Source organism: Heterocephalus glaber, unplaced genomic scaffold (assembly GCF_053883595.1).
Source record: "Heterocephalus glaber isolate CG9 unplaced genomic scaffold, H.glaber_assembly_v1.0 deba00001550, whole genome shotgun sequence".
Taxonomy (NCBI): Eukaryota; Metazoa; Chordata; class Mammalia; order Rodentia; family Bathyergidae; genus Heterocephalus; species Heterocephalus glaber.
The window spans coordinates 15523613-15538598 of NW_028258343.1; the positions used below are offsets into that span (position 1 = coordinate 15523613).

The 14986-nt window shown below is 37.5% G+C and overlaps 1 protein-coding gene across 10 annotated transcripts in view; it reads right to left on the reverse strand.

Annotated features, from left to right (window-relative positions):
• Lama2 (laminin subunit alpha 2) overlaps window positions 1-14986 on the reverse strand; it is a 586947-nt gene that overhangs the window by 97910 nt on the left and 474051 nt on the right. For all 10 annotated transcript variants that reach the window (XM_087190273.1, XM_087190276.1, XM_087190275.1 and 7 more), the window contains 5 exons: window positions 13393-13555; window positions 12284-12494; window positions 4769-4885; window positions 3916-4079; window positions 2478-2616 (listed from right to left, as the gene is read on the reverse strand). In XM_087190273.1, coding sequence (XP_087046399.1) covers window positions 2478-2616; window positions 3916-4079; window positions 4769-4885; window positions 12284-12494; window positions 13393-13555 — 794 coding nt within the window. The remainder of the gene's footprint in view (window positions 1-2477; window positions 2617-3915; window positions 4080-4768; window positions 4886-12283; window positions 12495-13392; window positions 13556-14986) is intronic.

A 14986-nucleotide genomic window follows, 5' to 3' on the forward strand; every position in this document is an offset into this window, starting at 1 on the left:
ACATTTCCTTTCTTCTTTTCCTGTACTCACCAAAGAGAAGTACTAAATGAGAGGTTTCCATGGAACTTGTACTTAGGGAAACAAATGCTTTTTAATACTTTCCCCACCCAACACTAACAGGAAAACAGTGTCAGCTTTTTCTCTTAATGCCTCATTTCTTAAAATAATATTTCATACATAAAACAAGCAGTTATACTTTGCATAAGAATATTCTTACAAAGTTAAATTGTATATAGCCTTCTCCTGCTTATAAAAGTTTAACTTCTCATATTTTCTTTCAATTCCATTTTTAATTATCTGTATGTGTTAACAGGTAGATTTAAGTAAATCTTAAAACATGAAGTTGCTTTTAAAATGCAGTTTCAATTATGTTTACAGGTTGTTTCTAGCATATATTTGTTTCTTTTTCTGCAGTATTTTCAATACTTTATTTGGGCTTCTCAAATTTTCTTATCTCTGTTTTCTTCACTCTGGTAATGTGTTACTTTTTTGATTATGTAATAGGTCTTTTTACTCTGCAAATACACACTTTATTTCTTTAATTTTTCTTTCCAATTCATTATAAAATTCTTTTTTCTTTCTAGGGCCAGACTCAGTGAGTAGAAGACTCATCTATATTGCTATCCTTTGACTTCTCTCATAAATAATAATTTTGATTGCATCCTCATGTGTTTGACTGTAACTTTAATAATAATACCAGATCTCATTCAACTTAATGTTTGGCGAATATATTTCTTTTCCAGAAAAATCTAGTTATATTTGAATGACCTCTGAAGATTAAAGTGTAATTCATTCTGCTCATAGTCCAGTGAACTTCCTGGGATAGATCTGTCTTTTTAAATTTGCTGATAGCCATTTAATAAATCAGTGATTCTCTTTAGCACCGCCTTGTACTTTTCCAGACGTAATTATTTCTGCATGGCTTGTAGAAAGAGAAAGGGAATAAGTGGAGACGTTAGAGTACACGACACCTCATCACAGATTGGTTAGCTTATCAGGTATAAGCAGTAGTGGTCAGGAGAAGTAAGTACACATTTCATTTCAGTAAAATACAGAGGGTTTCCTCCAGGTAAAGTGATAACACTTAGTGTGGGTGGAATCAAATAGGTCTTTAATAGAAAACGTTAGAAGACATCTATGAGCATGAAACGATGACAAGAGCAAGATTTTTATTTATACAAAAGATTGCAAATGGGCATAAAATGTTTCAATTATAACAAAATTCATTCATTCACAAGTGTCCACTAGTTGCCAGGCCTTAGGCTACATATTGGAAATGATCACCCAATAAAACAGATTGGATGAAAATGGTGAACTTGAAAATGAGAGTCTTTAAAATAGAATACTCTCAATAAAAAATCAATAAAATTTAGGTTACATTTAAAAAGTAAGTGCATTTTGAAAAGATAACTGAGCACAGGAAAGTTCTTGCAATGATGCTGTCACTATTTTGAATAAGAAATAAGCATATTACGTTGGCTGGGCGAGTTCGAGAGAAAGCAAAAAGAGTGGTACTTGTTGGGAGAGTGTGAGATTTTTGTCCTGATTCCAGAACACCCCACCTGTGATTGTGGTAATTATCACTAATATTTCTGAGACCCAAGATAGCACTTTGGCTCACTTTGAAAGCAAAGAAAGTATCAGTCTTTCTTCAACAACGTAATTTATGTATATTTCATTCACAATCAAATGTTCAATCGGGGTTTCTTTTCCTTCTAAGTTTCTGATATATTTGGAGCTTGTGTGTGAAACAAAGGGGCAAATAAGTGATACTTATGACCATTTTAATTAAAAATATGCTTCTTGCAAGGTGTCTATTAATCTAAAATAGCATTACCAAGACAACAAGCATCTCACCACTTATTTACAAAATATTTCTTTACATATAAAGGATAAAGATACATCATTGTTGATGATATTCAAATAAGGTGACATAAATTGAAACCTCCAAACTCTAGAACTGTTAGTTCTAAATACATTCCAAACATCAACTTCAGTAATAATAGGTTAGAAGTTTTTCAATTAATAAAAATAATGTAAATAGTTTAAAAGTATATGATTTGATGTGTTTGGTAAAAAGCACATTTGCCTGTCAAACTTCTTGTGTGTGATTGTAAGCAATGGTATTAATTTTCAAGGCTTTTCTTTTAAAACTGATGACATTTGGAATAATAGTGACACATTTCTCTCTGGAAGATTCTGTGAGCTAGTGGCACAAATGTGCTTGGCATTTCCGATGATTTCAAGATCCTGACAATGATAAGTAGGGCATGACTGAGAAAAGAGTTCCGGTATGATTGCAGAACACTGAGAATTTATTTTGTGTACAACTTAAAAGAAGCCTTCAAAAATATTTCAAGACAAGTCCCAGTGTTCTGGGGTTTTTTAGAGCTTACTTAAGATTGCAAGGTTTAGTTTCAGAGTGTAGTGCAAAATGTTGCTCTTCATTTTAGTACATAAGGTTATTTGTTTCTTACCAGTTTTGTAGCTTCAAGGGCAAGACCTCTGGCTTCTGTGGCAACTTTCTCAGCTTCATCAATGTTGTCCTTAATATTGCTGTAAGCATTGAAGGCTGCAGTGGCATTGAAGGAGATGTTCTTAGCCTCATCAAGGATTCTGTTAGAATGACCCAAAAATGGAAAGCCAGAGCAGTTAGCACTCAAATGAGGGGCATGCTAGTACTAATAAGCATGGCTTCCAAAAGATCATGGCCAATATGAAAATTCCAAATCAGAGTGAGTATTTACTGAAAGGTATTGTGTTATAATTTTTAATTTAAACACATATTTCCAAACAATTCAGCTATGAAATCCTACCGATACAACGTCAACATCCATAGTGCCCTCTAGAAACCTCAGCAGCATGGGTACCAGGCACGTGTGACCTTTCAGATTATTTTTGCAAGATGCAATCAGTTGCAGAGCACTGATACCGCATTGAATGAATTTTGCAAAATCTCTCTGGGGTAGGTGCACTTCCCAGAGGAAGATAAACAAATCTCAGAATGTTGAATGGCACACCTCGGGTCATGGGACTAACACAACCCTGACTGAGGATTTAGAACCCAGCTCTACTGACTCCTGGCTTAGTGTTCCATCTATCAGCCATCACTCTAAATTGGCAAAAGTCTGATATAAATGAATTGTACATGTAATGTCTAGGGCTTTCAAACAATGATATTTTGCTTTGTATTAATGAGCATTAAGTGAGGAAACGAAGTCCTCCATGTGATGTATTTTAAATGAGATTCATTTGAGAAAATTTTTCTTGGAGCTAATAGCTATCGTATTGATTATGTCAATCACAAAACTGCAGGACAACATATCATTTGTACCTAGAGGGCTATTTATAAGTCACACACCTCTTCCCTCCTGCCCTTTTCTCTTCTGACCCACATGCTATATGGAGCAGCTGTAGTCAGAAGTTACTCCACAGGAGAGGATATAGTACCTCCCTGCAGTTTTAAAGAGGGAGAAAAACAGATTGAAAGGCTATGTAGAGGGGCACGTTTTCAAAAGGCATCTTTTAACAATAAACTGTTTTGATTCCATTAGAAATATAACTGAAATTTGAAGCAGAATGTGTGCTTATATATTATTATTTAAAATGCTAATGAGGTAACTGCTGTGCTTTCTAATAAAGAACAAAAAATCATTTTCTAAGTGTAGCCTAAGGCTGTGTTGACTTCCTAACAAGCCATATTTGAATCCACTTTTAACTCAGACTTTTGATACTTCTCCAGAGGAACTTTGCCAACACTCTCCTAATTAGGATCCTCCATAGAAAGGCCATGTCGTTCTTTTGTTTGTAATTATAGAAATCAAGATTTGAAAGTGATTCTCTACCCTTTATGCCCGTCAAAACTTTCAAATGAGTGTCAAGATCCGTGGACATTTCCAACAACAAATGACATACCCGTCAAGGACAGCAGAGGAGTCATTCAGCTGTGCTGCATGGCTCTCAGCTCGGGAAACCTTCTCAGCGAGCTTCCTGCCCTTGATTTTTTGGGAGAGCTCATCTGTTTTGTCCTTCAGCTCCTCTGACATCGCAGGCAATTTAGTCTGAATGTCTTCAACATACTGATATGTACACAGAAGAGATAGCATTTTAAGCAAGTGAATCTAAGCTCTTTGAATTTACTAATTTCTCTGGGACATAACTCATGTACTTAGTATTTTCATAAAACTTAAACTTTAATAGCATAGCAAAAAGTGCATAGTGAATAAAAGCTGCTATTAAATAAAAAACACTAGGAACTTTATGAAACCAATGTGTACCAAGGAGGATCTATCTTTTTAAAAAGTTTTACTTTATAGCTATAAGTGTATAAATGACACATCATTAGGATCTTTTAGAACATTGCATTGCTACTATTATATATCACTGTGTTGTGCATTAGACAGTATATTAAAAGGCTGCTTGTAGGTTTACATTTCTATTTTAACTAATGTTACTTAATGCTTAAACAGATTGGAAGTGCTGCTCTAGGAACAAGGAAAGCTCCTCATCACCGTGAAAAAGTAATGCCCAGGTCATGTGAGTGTGCGATGACCCTTATGCAAACATACGTGTCTGTTGGGAAAACAACATGAAATTCTAATTGTTATCAATATGTGGGCACGGGAATAGTAGAATAGCACAAAAACTTTTACCACCACAAGAGAACACATATCAGTATTTGCTTATATTACTGAGATCTCTCCTTCTCTCCAATTTATGAGAATCTATGGCAGTGTCATCTCTCTTTAGAGTTTTAGGAAATGCTCACCTCTATGACTGAGTTGATTTCATCTGCAAGTCGGTTGGCTTCACCAAGTATGTCATTACCCTCTTTTAAAGTGTTTTCAATTTGTCGTTTGCCACTTTCAACAGCCTCCTTCTTTTTCTGTAGTACAGGAGGAACAAGACATCACAATGCTATGTGAGTAAAACCCTAACCAGCTTTGTTTTACTGTCTACTGAATTGTCCGAACAGCTCTGCAAACAAAGTACTTAGTGTTGGCAATGTGGCTAGGTGAGAATGATATGAACTACTCAGCTAGTCCTCCAAAACTTGTTCTATTTTGAGCCCATATAGGTAATTTCTTCTTCCCACTTGAGAAAGTCATCCAAGCAAAGAAAAGTAATGTGAGATTAGCTAAGCAATTAAAATTATTTTCAAAGCAAGCTAGAGCAACCATGTTTAACTACAATGTAAGTGCTGAATATGTATTCCTGAACACTCAGTAGTAACTGAATTACACTGGAATTGCATATGGAATTCTAGAATCTATATACAAATGACTACTTTAAAAGCCTAAACATAAGCACATTTATTCTACAGAGATTCTCTAAAATTCAAAGAAGTAGGATTTTTAAGGGAATTCAAGGGAAATACTTTCCAAGCAAAAGAGAAACATAAGGATAAACCTAATGGACTGTTTCATAAGAGAGCAGAATCTAACTTTTGTTTGTAACTTATAGGTTGTCTCAAAACTACCTGAAACTCAGTCCTGGCTTAGAAGAAGAAAGTCAGTGAGAGAGCAGTACTGCCATTTCTCCCTTTGGAGCACACCTCTGTGTGTTATTTTCTTTGCACTCTGGTATGTTCATGTTCTTTTAGTCAAAGTTTTACCTAGAAGTTTAACTATATCAATTAAAATTTAAGCTTTGGCCATTTATGTTTTTTCCATATATAATGACGGTACTTTATATTTATTCAGGTCCCAGCATGTGCCAGACAGTTTATAAGCTTTTTTCTTTTAATTCTAATTCTCTCTGTCTGGTCTTGGTCACCTTTTAAATAAGTAGCACAGTGAGCAAATGATATGGTCTGAATGTTTGTGTCCCCCAAAATTTGTGCATAGAAATCCTAACCTCCAATGTGTTAGTACTAGAAAGTGGGACCTTTGGAAGATGGGGAGACCATGGGCAGAAAACTCATAAATGGAATCAGTGCCATCATGAGGGAGATGTGAGCGAGCTTGTTCACCCTTCTTCCATGCGAGGAAAAGCAAAATGATGGTGTTCGTGAGCCAGAAAGCAGTACCTCAACAGATAGCAATTTTCCAGCTCCTTTACCTTGGGTTTCCAAGCTTCCAGAACTGTTGAAAATAAGTTTTTGTTTTGTTTACAAGCCACCAGATTTTTGGTATTTTGTTACAGCGGCCCATGTGAACCGCTACATTGATGTATCCAATGTCATACAGTTAGTGTAGTGCAGTCAAGAATTGAACCCATTCTACCTAAAGATAGATCTTGGGTCCTAGACTACAAAGGGACTGTCTTTCCTATCATAGAAATCACATTTCTTATGTGCACTGGGATAGTGCTCATTGCATACTTTCCTTTCCCAATCTCTTCACCAAGCACTTTGAGGAGTTGGTGGGGATGCGGACCCCACTGCCTCTGAGTGTGGAACCTGCAGTTTCCACTTCCCTATGCTCTTCTGCAGCTCTCCGACTTGGTTCCGTCCTCCTTGCTCCGCTCACAGTCAGGTCACTTCCCTGATCATCTGTCTATAGCACCTGCCCACATCCCAGTCATTCTCTATGTGGAGGGCACAGGGATTAAAAGCTGAATCAAGTCACAGCCTGCTGGGGTGGAACCTGGGCTCTGAAATCTGTGAAGTCTTAACCAAGTAACTGAGCATCATGGAAAATGATTACTTCCTCCCTACATGAAGGGTGGCCCTTTTCCCAACACCACACCCACCACTCACTCTGAAGCTTGTTAGAAATCCACACTCTCAGTCCTTCCGGGGAACTACTCACTCAGAATCTGCATTTCAATAAGAACCTCAGGTGACTGATATGCCCAGTAAAAGTAGAGAAGATTTGGCTTAGAACACTGCCTGGCACACACTAACACTACTTCATTGTTAACTATTGTGGTAATTACAGTGTTCTTGCTTCTAGCACTGACTCATCTGAATTATATTCTATAGGAATATGAATATCCAGTGGTGGCAAACCTATGGCACACATAAGGCAGCTGGCTGCTTGTTATCATTGAAAGTACTCCGAGGCTCACCATCACTGCTATAGGGACTCCATAAATTTTAGAAACATAGAAAATGGAATTTAAAAATATATGTATAGACTGAATCGTTTTGATTACTTCTTCTGGAATTTCTACCAGCACAGACAACTGAATGAACACAGAGTGAGACCAGTGGAAAGGCGTAGCCCCTGAGCTCTATGCCGCAGAAGAAGGGCAGACACTACGTGGACTGTAACATGCGATACCATGGAGCAGACCATATATTATGTACCAAGAAATCCCGTCTCCCGTAAGTCAACACGCCCTTCCAGATTTTCTGGCCATATCACATGCCTGTTTACTGTGTTAGTATCCCCTCATTCCAATTAAATTCCACAAAAGTGGTCTTATATCTCTGTAACGCTAGTAACTAGAAGAGTTTCCTCAAGAAATAGTTTTGAGTGAATATGATGTCCGTCCCTGGTGCTTGTGCTGGTGACGTGTGGCTCCCTGACCCCTCTTATTGTCTCTGGCTAATTCAGACGAAGTTTTGATTGGCTTACGTCTTCTTCCCCACAAGTGTAGGGGCACCCATTGTTCCAGATTTCAAGTCATAGCTTTTCTTCGAAAGGTCTGATATTCTTTTACACCGCTGCTAACTGTAGCCTTAACTTTTGTATGCACTAATTTAAAGTTCTATTATGGACAGAAATTCTGGAGTCTTTTTTCATTTGTTTCCTCCAACATGGCTTGTTTGTACGAATGAAGCAGAGTAATGTAAAATTCTTTAGCATAGCTGAGCATGTAGCTCAGAGCACTTGTCTAGCATATGCAAGGCCCTGGGTTGGATCCCTAGCATTGCAAAAATAAAATAAAATAAAATAAAATAAAATAAAATAAAATAAAATAAAATAAAATACTGTACCAATGGGAAGGAGGAAAATATTTTCACATGTCTGTTAAGTGAAGAGCTAAGTCCACTTTGCTTTCCATAAACTAGTGAGGTATCTCTTAGAAAGCTCTGAGTCACTTTAGGGGGTTCATTGTCATGGAAAGATCAAAATGTGTTTTTTATCATACTAAAGTAGAAATAATGATCTAAGAGTAAAGAGATTTTAGAGGTGTCTAATTTCTGATTAGACACTGGTGGACTCTAGCTATGAAACAAGAAAAGATGGAGATTTGGAATTCCCAAATATTGATGAAAGCATAGAGATAATATTTATTTGTGTTTCCTGTGTGATATTTTACTTTTGCATCAAAGATGTCTATTTTATCTTTTTTTTTTTTTTTGGTACCAGGGATCAAACTTGGGTCCTTGTGGCGAAACCACTGAGCTAAATCCCCGGCCTATTTTGTCTTTTTTCCAGACACTATTTTAGGCTTTGGGGATAGCTGCAAAGAAGGCCTGTTCACTGTGCCTTCTCTGGGGGAAGAGGAAGAGGAGGGAGGAGAAAATGAATAAATGAATGAATGCATATTTTAGGTAATGTTGAAACAAGTGCTATAAAAATGAATTTAAAGAGGAAATGGATAGAGAATGACATGGTATATAAAATACTTCAGATAGGAAGCTTAGAGTATTTGAGGAACAAATAAGAAGGCTCATGTACAGAGAGAATTATTCTTCAAAATATACCACAAACATAATTGTTAAATCATTCTCTTTGGATATCAAGGTTGATTATATTTCTGCTTGTAACCTCTAATTAATTAGACCTTAATCCATTCCAGAGTGCTAAAAGTTGAACATTCTCTTTTTATTTGTTGTAGCTGGGGAAAGGTGGATTCTTCAGGAACCTGCAGAAAGGTTCTTCCTGTCTATCCTTTAGCAACTTACCCTTCTCTTTCTTTGCCACCTCTTCTTTAGCAAGGTTATGAGGGTAGACTTGGCAACAGATGGTTCAATACCCATGTTTTGCGTGGGCCTAATCTCATCTCTTTTTGCCCACCAGGTCCCCAGTTTTCTCTCCATTACTGGAAATGGTTTTCTAAGTCTTCTCTACTCTGGCTCCAAATGCTGTTTCCAGAGCCATCTTCTGCTGCAGAATTTTACATAGCTTACGAATGAACTAGCCTGCGCTGACATTTCCTAAAGTTACCTTACACTTTTAGAGGTTTGTGTTCATCCTCATGCTGTTCTCTCCTTTCTTGCAATTTCTCTCAATTCTTGTGTGATGTGATAGTTTTTGTAAATGTTTTACTGATTTTCTCAGAAAATATGAATCAAATTATTACATTCAATGAAAGATTGAAATGTTTGAATTTTTCAGGAGGTTATAAGTTCTCTGAAGCCAGGAATTATTCCTACCCAACCTCATACTCTGGTTATTAATAGCATCTTGATGCAATAGTTGCCTAGAATACATTTCAGTATTATCCCAGCCTACTTGCCTAGCCTAAAGTCACACTACTTTCCAATACAAAGCCAATTCCCCAGTTTACATGAACTATGCATAAATTCCTCCAAATGCAATTTTAGTCTATGATTCTGTATTTCAATTGCTTGCTGTAGTTTTCAGGGTAAAAATCAAATTCCTTAGCTTAGCTGCACAATGTAATCTTCTTATCCCTCGAAGTCTGGGCCCTGTCTGTATCTGCTGCTATCGGTCCACTTGTGCTTTTGCAGTCTTCATGCCAATTCAGGCAATCACTCAATTTTCTCTCAAATGTCTTACCTTTTTTCTTCTTATCTTTACATATCCTTCTCCATGTTTCTGGAATGTTCTTTCTTTCTTTCTTCCTTTCTTTCTTTCTTTTTTCTGGTACTGGGGATCAAACTCAGGACTTTGCACTTGCCAGGCAGGCACGGTGCCAATGACCTACATCCCCAGCCTGGTGTTCCTTCTTTTATGTTCTTACTAACTAGTGCTTAGCCTTTGGGGACTAGCACAAGTGTCAGGGCCTCTAGGAAGCCCTTTTGGGACCAGAGGTGATTACCTTCACTTAAGTCCTTTTCCTACCTCCGTGTTAACCACTGCAGTGTAAAAAGTGCTTTGCTGATGTGAACCTCTCCCTAGATACAAGTCACTTAAAGTCATCAGAGACTGCTTAATTCATACTGAATCAGTGGTTCTCAAACATAAGGCTTCTCAGAATCCCTGGAGGGGCTTTGTAAAATCCAGGTTGCCTGATCTCTCAGAGTTTCTGAGTTGAGAGGTTTCCAGTGAGGCCTGGGAAGCTCGATTTTAGACAAGTTTCTAGGTGATGTTCAGACTGCCATTGCAAGAACCACACATGACAACCAGGGTCTGAAATAATCAAATTTGTTTTCAGCACACTTTCTGAATGTAATAGGGGCTTGACACAAATTTTTAATAATAAATAAAAGTTACATGCTTAGTACCTTAAATAAAAAGTATGAGGTCAGTCTTAATTATCTCATGGGCAATGTAGGCACTGGTACAACAATGGAGCTTTATTTTAAAAACAGTTCATTATGTATCCCAGTGTGCAAAATAAAGCTATTGTTCTTAAAATAGCATGGATATCAATGAACCCAGGGAGTCTAAAGCTATGGATACCAGGACAAACCCCCAACCAGCCAGGTCAGTCTGTGTGAACCCACAGAACGTGTTTGTTTAAAAAAATCCAGGCAATCTTTTTTTAAAGGCAACCTTGGTGGACCTAGCAAACTTAAATAATCTGTGCTTTACTCATGTTGCTGTAGTTAGTTATTTATCCTACCCAGTAAATTTTAAGCACGCTTTTAGTTAAGCAAGACATACAAAATGAAAAGACCAAAAGAACTTCAGTGCTGACTACAGAAGTTTCAGGCATCATGGGGTGCCCAGGAATGAGGATTCTGGGCTTTAAACATCACTGAAAGGAAGGAATGGCTAAAAGCACTGTTTACTCTGCCACTGCAATTCTTCATGACATACTTCCCAGGTGCACATTATGCTTCCCACACAGGTAATGTTAATTTCTGAAACTGCTGTAATAAAATGGAGCGGTGCCCCTCCAGGTAAGCTGCACCACAGGTGGGATGAATCATGCTGGCATCTGTGAGGGCACAGTCACCATCTCCCACCTCTCCAAATGGTGCTTTCTCTCCAGTACTGCTAGTGCATCCATAGACTTGAAATTGGCTAAGATTAGATATATCATTTACAAGAAAATGGAGCCTTTCCCATCTTCAACCAAAATGATAAGGCTAAAATCCCAGCAGAAAGACTCAGGGATAAAAAAGCATTTCAAAACATTTAATGTATTCTCTTACTTAGTCCAAAGGAAAATAGAGAGAAACAAGTAGATTTAAAAATCCAGTTTCATTTTACTCAACCACTATTATCACTCAGCAAACATTTCTGAGAGCATACACTAGGCCAGACTGCTGAGCTATGGTCAGGGGTAAAATTACCCCTTAGGAGAGAGAAAGACTTCTGCTGCTTTCAGGTCTGTCGGGGTAAGAGACTTCAAAAAGACTGGTTTGCTTGGGAGAGAAAGATTCTTTGTTTAAATATGAGATAAGGTTCTTGCCAGTATATGTATTGAAGGTAGTTTTATGAAAAGTAATCATTTACCATGTTAACAATAAAGAAGAAATTGAAAAAACAGAAAGAAAAAGTGATGGAAGTATCTGTTTCAGTCCTACTAGCATCTAAAAGCCTTGGCAACAAGGCTGCCCATAATTTCTTGATCTCTTGCAAGAAAAGAGGCAAAAATAACCCAGACCTGGATTTGTTCCTGTTAGTCCTTTTCAAGATATCATTTGCATAAAACATTACAATAACAAAAGGGAGCCATTGTCTTCAAACACTTTCCTCTCTCAATGAACTATTTCATTCTTGCTCAGATTCTACTGAAAATGAAGGGAACTTCCATGACTTTTGGCAACCAGATCTCTGACCCAGGTTTATGGATTAGGTTGGGTGAATTACAAAATCATATGATATCAAGACTTGAAAATCCCATAGATACATTTCAGTCTAATGCACTCATTGCAGAGTTGAGGAAGTGATGCTTAGAAATGGTCAGTGACTGGTCTGACCAGACTTAAGTCAGTGGAACAGGAGACTAAAGTCCCCTAACTTCTAGGAAAGGTTCAGCCACTATCCACTACTATCTTTTAAAATCTTCAATAATCTAAATTATCTAGATTTTATGTGACTCAGTGGGAAGTGGTGATTAAGGATATATGCATTCTCTATTCTGTATCTGAGAAGGCTCCCTTCAGAGTTGACCTTCTTAGCCTCTGTAAATGGGTATTAATCTGACTGTCAGGCTGTGTTCAACCCTACTTCCTGTTCTGGAGGAGTACTTCCTATTCCGGAGACTACGTCCTCTTCCTGAGACCGATGAATATTCGCGGGACACTCACCTCCAGAGCAGTCATGTTGTTTTGATTGGCCGCAGATAAGCGATTTGCTTCTCGGATTTTATCTGTGGCTTCTCTCAACAGGTCCCAAGCGTCATCAAGTTTGTTGCTGTAGTCAGCCAGCTTCTCCCGGAGATCTTTTTCCATTCTTTCATTTTTGCCCCTGGACTCTCCAAACAGCTTGTTAACTTTCATCAGCAGGCCCTCCGAAGCTCTGCAAATGCCCAGCCCAAGCACAGAAGTGAGCGTTATCACCTCGGGTTACTGATACTCAACTGTGCTCCAAAGAGATGCTAATACAAAAAAGTTTAAATACTGCAAAAAGAAACAGGCAAAGCAGCTTCACTATGTAGTAAATCAAGTTGAAAACTGGTTTCTGAAAGGGGCAAACTTTTTAATTTAAATTAATGCAAGATTTCCCATCTTTTAAAATTATTATAGCACTGTTAATCAAAAGGCATTCATGTCACTTTCCTAATGTGATAGATGAAATGAGTTTTGTGATTCACTTCACATTATAAAACAAAACAAAAGAGCCACTTCTTTCACCAAAATGAGACATTTTCTCCATGACTTTGATGTAAGAGATGAATATTGACATATTTGCTGAGAAACTGGTCACAGAGCTCTATATTTTTTCCTTGCTAGTATAATAACATTTTTTGATCTATTTGTCTTTTTTTTTCCAACTGAATGATCTGGGAGTTCCTTGAGTTTAACTTTCTTATATTTCCTAAAGTAATAATGTATAGGCTGAGCTGGTGAAGTAATAGCTTTATTTACCCTAAAGTGGTCTTATTAAAACAAAAATCTGAGAGTTTAAAAGTCCCTGATACAAGTAATTAATATAGCAAGCCCATTGGGCTAATTATAGAAAAGAAACTACCAAAACAATCATTTAGATGACTATTTTTATATAGGAAAAACTATACTTTAATTCATTTTAGAGCAAGGTAAGGTATAATTAAGTAAATGAAAGATAAAGAAACAGAAAACCTCTCCATATCAGAAAAACAAAGTACTTCTGCACACAGGTGATGGGAATGTAGAAAACTGTAAGAAATGTCCAAAGCTCAGTTTATCCAATGAAAAATACCAGTGGATTTACTCACACTAACTCATCTTCTGCAGCTTCCTTTTGTGCATTTAGATTTTTCCTTCTCAGTTCATTTATCATCTGATCAATCTCTTTCTGAAGCTCTTGCAGATTTCTCTCAAAGGCCTTGTCTTGAGTTCCTAGAGTTTCATTTAATTTTACAGCTTTTTCATTTACACCTGTAAGGGATAAAGCAAATTTTTGTAAATGAGTAAACAAAAGTGTCACAGGCAAAAATGGCATTCAACATCTGCTCTTTACCACCATCTCCGAAAGAAATGTAATTTGCCAGTGGTGTTCCTGCTGGGAAATAGAGAGGCAAGTACGAGGACAGTCAGTATCCATGATGGGAATGTGGCATTGTTCTCCACATTCGATTTCTTGTGGAGGCTAATTAAAGTATAGTGTTTTCAACCTGAAGAGGAAGGAAAACAAAGTAGGCCAAAGCCTCTTCAGGTATGAAGTAGAAATGAGATGGGTAGTATGGCACTTGAGAATGGAAAAATCAAGATCTGCACTGCTGCTGAGGCAGTCATATTGAGGCAGATTTAAAACACTGAGAATGGAGAGGCTACTAGCAATATGATCTATGAACATGAACCTGCTCTGTGTTTCCACAGAGTTCTCTTATATTTGTTGTTGTTGTTTTTGAAAGGAGTGAGGAAAGGACCACTGCTCTTTTGATTAGAGTTATAGATGAGTCCTCAAAGATCCCTGCCAGTGGCAACATCCATCCTAGGAGTCTATGTTTATTATGCATTAAACGGGGCTTCAAGCTGTGCTCTTTGGAGTATTAGGATTCTCCAGGTACTTCAGGTATTCTACAAATGATGTCTATTCTGCCAGGAATCCGTTTTGTAGGTTGGTGCTCTGGGCAAGATTTCATCTGGAAAAAAAATGCTATGTCAAATAAAAGTTTAAAAAATTGGTGAATTGGAACAGTTACACAATTCTTACCATTAATTTTAGACTAAAGTTTCCAGAAATGTGTTTTATGGAACATCAATTTGGCAAGTTGAAGGGAGGTATTTTCTCGAAATCTTTTGTCTGCTGAATACTCATTTCTATAATATTCCTACAAAAAGCCCCAGAATGAGCACTCTGAGTTGACTAAGAAATGTTTCCTACCATTGAAAGGAACACCTGAAGACTTCTTTAGGAAATAATAAATCTTGAACACTCAGTGCAAATCAGAAATATCTTTCCAAAAATGAATGCTCAGAATTTAGTTTGTCTGAAAGAAGCCTTCAGATACCCCTTTCAATGGTAGGAAACATCTCCTAGCCAGCCCAAGCATTCAGCCAGCGTGGAGTGGGAAGTGGTGTCCATACAGAGGTCTCGAATTGTGGTCCTCATCAGGCAGCAGTAGAATCACCTTCAAATTTGTTAGAAATGCAGATTTCCGGCTTTCCTCAGACCTACTGAGTCAGAAATTCTAGATGCAGGGTACCAGCAGGCTGGCATTTTAAACAAGCCCTCTAGGAACTTTTGACACATGTTGAAGCGTGAGGAATCCTAGGATAGGAGAAGGAGTTGAGTTTCAATCTCTAATCTACCATTCCCAAAATGCATCTTTATAATCCCCTTTGCCTTTTAAATGTCTTTGGTAA